The sequence below is a fragment of the Nansenia antarctica genome (genome assembly GCF_963989245.1).
Source record: "Nansenia antarctica genome assembly, chromosome: 5".
In the NCBI taxonomy this organism is placed as follows: Eukaryota; Metazoa; Chordata; class Actinopteri; order Argentiniformes; family Microstomatidae; genus Nansenia; species Nansenia antarctica.
Window position 1 is genome coordinate 35,192,838 of NC_137690.1, and position 6,830 is coordinate 35,199,667.

The following is a 6,830-nucleotide window of genomic DNA, read 5'->3' on the forward strand; positions in this document are numbered from 1 at the left end:
CAGTTAGATGAATTTTCCTATATCCTGAATTAGCAAACACCTTCCCGGTGAATTAATGGGTGGTGGTGGTAGTGGTGGTGGTGGTCATCTCTGGTCCAAGTGAGTCCTAGGTGAAATGCAATGGGGATCACTTACCACTGATGAATAACAAGTGTCATTATAAAACTGTCAGTCCACTTGACAAGCCTGAAGCCTTCGAAATGTAAGAAACCACAGACGTCCCGTTATCAGTCTGATGAAGGAGGCCATTTTCTCCAAGTTCCTCAGAGCGTGTAAGTGGTATGGTCCGGGAGGGAGACGGGTGCAGGAGACTGAGTGGCATAGGCGGCTGATGAGCCTTTAGTCCCAGGCTGGTATCGAGAAGTTGAGAGAGGAGTGAGAAGATGTGTCTGGTGAAGGAGATTAGCGGCTGATGGGTAACTGTGGTAAGGTCTGTGGTAAGGTCTGTGGTAAGGTCTGTGGTAAGGTCATGGTTGGCGCTGGGTGGGTGAGGTGGTGGTTAGGGGCAGCCAGCATTGAGAAGGGATGACCTACACACAGAAAGAAACAGAGACACCAAATTCAACGTTATTCAATTCAACTGAACTCAACTCATCTTACAAGAGATATTTTGTCAGGCAAAACATACATAATAATAATAATAGTAATAATAATAATAATCTTCATCATCATCATCATCATCATCATCATCATAATACATCAGACTTATATAGCGCTTTTCTAGACACTCAAAGACGCTTTACAAACTGAAAAGATCGAGTAGCAATAATAAAAAGAAGCAAAAGGTAAATAGAAGAAAGTATAGGGGCCTAATTAAGGTAGTGCTGGGGACACATGGGATGGTGGTGGTGGTCCATTCATATCCATTTACTTACAGATAAATACATATCGAATGATCTTTTGTGTGACATGAAACGTGACATTTCAATAGATATATCAACACATAGCAAGATGAACGCACAGTCATGTTTGACAGTAATAAGAACGTACATACTGTACATGTACTCTATGTGTGATGTCAAAGGAGAAAGCTCACTGTCGATGTATCTGTGGAGTGCCATCAGGTGTGGTCGGTCAGGACTACTGAAGGGGGAGAAGTGAAGGTCGTCAGGCAGGGAGGGGGGCATCCGAGAGTGGGGGGCACCTTGGGGGGGGCCGTTATGCAGGGGGGGATGCTTTTTGTGTCTTGCTCTGCAGTTTTGAAACCAAACCTAATATGAAAATGGAACGTTACCAGGGATGAATATGATGCTGTAGTATTCATGTATATAAATCATATTACTGTATTATTCCATAACATTGTATTATAATATATTGTGATATCGTGCATACTATATAATATTAGTATACTATATAATATTATAGAATATGTTATTTTATTTGATGTTATATTATTGTAACTGTATACTGTCAATTAATTTGTTATCTTAAACATTACAACCAGTAGTAGTTTCAAGTTCAACTTTCAAGTTTTATTGTTCTGTCACATTACAGTGTAAGAGAGTCAAATTCTTAGGCTTCGGTTCCTGGCATTGCAGCACAAGACAATAAGGCAAGATAAGTCCAAATAAATAAAGTGACAATAGTACAAGACATAAGTGAGGCATTTGGACAAGTGACAGTTGTGGGAGACAAATAGACAAATAAGACAGGATAAAAGTAGCAATACAAATAGTACAATCAAATCAAATTAAATAGTTACAAGTAGAATGTCATGAGTATGTGTGACATGTGTAAACGTACTTGGATAACTCTTCTGCTCAGTCCTGTAATGTCCGCCAGCTTCTGGAGCGTCTGTGCGTCAGGGTTGTTGTCTTGGTTAAACTGGGACTGCATGACCTGTGGACACACGACTAGCCTACTCACTTAGCACAATATCTAGCTACCCTTATTAAGGCATTTACGGCAAATCTGCTACCAGAAGATTTTTTCTTACATTTTAATACATAAATGCTGTAAAGGTACTGCATATATGTTGTGCCTGCCTGTATGCAGATACAGTACGCACACGTACACGCACGCACGCATGCTTGCACTCTCTCTCTCATGCACACAACCCACCCACACCTAGGCCATCTCTACCTGTAGCTGAGGTGGAGGAGGTGGAGGAGGTGTGGTACTACTCTACCTGTAGCTGCTCCGAGGTGAAGGAGGTGCGGGCCCTCTTGGAAGCCTTGGGTTGACTGTCCTGATCGGAGGGCAGGGCTCCCTCTAAAGTGAGACCTGTCCCTACAGCATGGCACAGGAACAGGGAAGGGAACATGACAAGACACAAGATACAAGATGTTTATTTGCCGGTTATACAAGTATAATCGTGTGAGATACTTCCGCTGGGGGGGGCTTCACTTAGGGTGCATATAAGAAGACATAAGCCTATAGAATATAGCCTGATAACTAAATATGAGAGGCAAAGAAAAATATATTAAAAATTTGATTAAATTATCGAATTATATACATTTACGTTAAGACAAAATGTTCATTTGAAGAATGGCACAGGAACAGGAAGGGAACGTTAGTACAACAACGTTCACTAGCACAGAGATCAACTCGTTAACCTGAAAGAGACATTTTTGGATGAAGAGCATTGCAATATGTGCTATAGATAAACTTTGATTTGATTTATAACATACACAATCATATGGCTCTGTGCAAGTGCCGGATGTCAAATGAAATTATAAAAAAACAAATTGTCTGCAACGATAACAAAAAAAGAGGCTTCCCATACACTTTGAGTTCTTAACCTATACAGTGGAGATATAGTAGTCCAAAGGTAGGAAATGTGTGACCCCATGTACAGTATATGGTATATTTATGGTGAGTATATGATTCATTATCACTATTATTGGTGAGGCTATATGCTAGACACATAGATCCCCTCCCCCCAGACATTAAGCCTATGCGTCCCGACTTTTCACCGTGCTGGTACCCCGCTGGTGGAACAAGCTTCCCACTGCTGTCAGGACTGCAGTCACTCCCTATCTCCCGCGTAGACTGAAGACTCATCTCTTCACACTACACCTTAACTGTCCCTCCTGAAACCTCTAAATAATAATACAAAAATACAAATAAATACAAATTCTTCCTTCCTCTAGCATTTTTTGACTTTGACCAATGGCCTCTGGCCCGAACATAGATGACTCTTTCAAGACTGGTGGATAGATGATTCACTTACTTAGACACATTTATTGTAAGTCGCTTTGGATAAAGGCGTCTGCTAAATCCCCAAAATGTAAATGCTGTAAGTCTATGCTGCTGTCTGAAAACTGACCGTTCTCGGCGGCCCTCCTCAGGTTGTCCACCATGGTGTCGTAGTGGCTGCGACACAGCACCCTGCCCTCCACCAGGCCAAACTCCTCCCCAGTGGACAGCTGCCTCTTACAGGAGAAGCAGGCGAAGCAGGCGAGGTGGTAAACGCTGCCTCGGGCCCGCCGTACCCAGTCACTGGCGTACACCTGGCGGCTACACTGGGCACACTTGGTGCCAAACCTACTGTGAGACAGACAGGAACAGGGAGCGTGTGAATGACTACAGACACCACTATCTGAAGAACTAGAACTTCATTAGGCATTAATCACTTGTGAATAACTCTATGAGATCAAGTGTGAATGTGATCATCAATAAATACATATAATAAGTATAATACAAAGTATAATAACAATAACAATAATAATTGTCATTATTGTTATTGTTATTATAATGATAATAATAATACAAATAATACAAATAATAATAATAATAATAATAATAATAATAACAATAATAATAACAATAATCATCATCATCAAAACAACAACAACAAATGAAACAATAATATTCATCATAACAAATAATTACGAGTATGTTTTTATGTAACCAAAATATATAATATTTTCACCATAAACAGTGAGGCCCATGGCTGAAAAAAAGAGCTGGAGAAACAACGATAAAATGTCTAAAAGCAAACAAAGCGAAAAATGGTTGAGGCTAAAAGCTCATCATCTCCACCAAACCACCATTACAAAGTCTAAAAACGAAAAAAGAAAAGACGACAGAATGTTATTTGAATAATGGGTATAGAAGTATGCATTTACTATTATTTGGATACACTTTTCCTGAACGGATTTCGTTTGGTGCGGAATGATTAATTATACCTGCGCTTAATTTGTGCTGTTCTTGAGACCTGGCTGTTAGAACTTAATAATGTTCGGAATTTTATTAGACATTTTAAATGTTTTGAGGTTTTAACAAAATGAAGTGCCGTAAACCAATATATAGGGCCTTCGCATCAAAGAAACCGACATGCACAATAGGTACAGCTTAGATTGCTGGTCGACGTTGGAATGTAAAATCAGTTGCAAGACTTACCTACCTAAAATAATCCAACTTGCAAAATATTTCTTTGTTTTTAATGTAGCAGCTATTGTGCTGACGTAGTGACGCTCTGCAGACTGAACACTCCAAACACCCAACGTGCCAATTCAAATTGTTCACCTAAAAAGATAACATGAAATAGTGTAAACATTCCATTTTGTGCAATACATATATCTAATGTAGGCCTAATATAAACAATAATAGTACATAAATAAATAAGAATAACCACAATAACCACAATAATATCAACAATGCATTCTTTAATCTGTCGACATTGTAAATAATCGAAGTCTATAGAATGTGGATGGTGCGTAATGGTGTAGCCTAAAAGTGACCTCACCTTCAGCAGGTATCTGTCGTGGATGTGCGTACCGCAGCTGGCGCACTGGTTCTTCCCTGAGGACCGCACGGCCGCGGGTGAGGCCAACGACGGAGGGGAGCACATAGGTGTGGCCGGAGGACTGGAGAGGTCCTCTTTCACACCCGAATGAGACTCCCCATCCGAGTGAGACTGTTATTGGGAGATATGTCATCGTATTGGAAACTTTATGAAAATGATATCTGCAAGATACAATGGCCTGACGGTGAGTTGCCCACTTTTAGATTAGGCCTTTTGGATAAAGTGTTGATAGATCATAAAAACATGCTACATGTTGAGGAATGCAACAGACTTGGAGTGAAACAAAGGTTCCAATGAAATGTATAGGCTACGCGTTACATGAGATTCATTACGTTTTTATGCTGATAATGTGTCACTATTTTTAAAATAGGCTATCGAAACGAAAAGGGAAGGCCCTAGTCCAGCAGCTTCACATCATTATCATTATCAATATCGTTTGCCAGACTCACAGTTGAACTGGATGAGTTAAAAGTTGCCTATATCAACAATATTACACGTTAAAATATCGATCTATTAGAGCAAGGCCCATCAGGAAAACAAATACGATTGCTTTCCATGCATGTTTAAAAGTGAAGCTGGCCAAATGTAATAATGTAACCACTCGAAGTCTTTTGATTTTAGTAAAAACATGTTATGTTTTGACTCACCATAATCGTGCCTGGGTCTATTCCGCTTGTGTGAAGAAAACCCCGGTGAAGATAAACCCTATAGCAGTGCCCGAAGTCGACTCTGCGCCCTGCCTTGCGCGTTACGCATCACTACCAGCCCAAACTGCAAGCTATATCCGGTCCAAAACAATGAATAACACTTTCTCCTGCATTTAAACCCTGGCAACAAAAGCTAATTTTGATGAAGCAATTAGAATTATGATAGATTTGTCCTCTTATGCTACCTCTTACCTCTTAGTTCCCATGTAATCGAAAGCAGTGAAAAGATAGACTACCTGCAATTAGTAATGGCTTGACATGCTCGGGATAAGAGGCAGCCAGAGTGTCAATTTCAGCTGTCAATCAGAGAAGGCATAGGTCCACCCGAAGAATTGCATATTTTAATTTTAATAGCCGTAATCGAAAATCGATCTCCAAACAGGACTACTATGTGAAGAGGCTCAATTGAAGATCACACTATTCATCAGAGACAATGTACAGAAGATGCAACTGATCTTGAAACATAAAAGAGCGTGATTGTCTCGCTTATGATAGGCTAGTTAAGTACTTGAGGCAGGCTCGCTTGGTGATTATAACGGCATTCACTGAGTGCCAAAAAATCTGCTTTTGGATAAAATTCAGAATCGGTTTCGTCCTTCATTTAAACGACATTAGCACGAATGTGGAATATGATGATAATTGTCACAAAACATAGACGTTGAAAACAAAAGGAATAGGAGTTGATTTTATGTTAAAAAAAAATACAAAAAAATACAAAAAGACTTCACTTTCATTGTCATTGAAATGCAGACATTTACTATTAACTAATAATACTCATAATAGATGTCATTACCTGCTTAACGAAAACATTGTCCAGTGGGACTTTATCCTCAATTGGATGTGCGGATGGAACTTCATTTTTCCAGTACATGCAGGAGACACTTTCAACAAGAGATGCCGACAGCCTTCAGATATCCAAGAACCGGGACGTGTTCGGTACCGTGACAAATTATGATGTTAGGTAAGCCTTCGTCCATTCACTAGAGATCTTGACTGAGGTTGTGCCTATTCTACTGCCTATTTTAGTCTAATAGGTTGGAAATAGGTTCGTTACGTTTGTTATTTGAAATTAGGGTCGTCCCTGTTCCATAAGTAATTACACATCTGAGGCGAATGTTCATATGCCGGCTGCAGTCGACGCGTTGGAGAGATCCAGCCTACCTCCACCTCTAGAAATGGACAATCAATGGTCTTTACGGTCACTCACCCTCTCTCCACCTCTTCAACATTCACTGTACGTTAGGCAACTCCCCATCCGCCCTGGGGATACAGAGGAATAATTTATTTTTTAAATCTTAATCTTTAAATCTTTAAATTTACAGTTTCGTTTATATAAGCTCACACTATACTGTAGTCAAATGCTTTCAATGACC

General features: G+C 39.9%; 1 protein-coding gene across 1 annotated transcript; it reads right to left on the reverse strand.

The window, feature by feature from the left end:
• Positions 1–402: 402 nt before the first annotated feature.
• Positions 403–6,328, reverse strand: LOC308157996 (LIM/homeobox protein Lhx6-like; the record flags this gene model as incomplete). Its single annotated transcript, XM_080531589.1, has 8 exons — positions 403–530; positions 1,037–1,211; positions 1,744–1,839; positions 2,129–2,229; positions 3,269–3,489; positions 4,349–4,470; positions 4,691–4,861; positions 6,251–6,328. The coding sequence occupies 8 exons, from the start codon at positions 6,326–6,328 to the stop codon at positions 403–405; spliced, it is 1,092 nt and encodes a 363-aa protein (XP_080387715.1).
• Between the last annotated feature and the right edge of the window lie 502 nt (positions 6,329–6,830).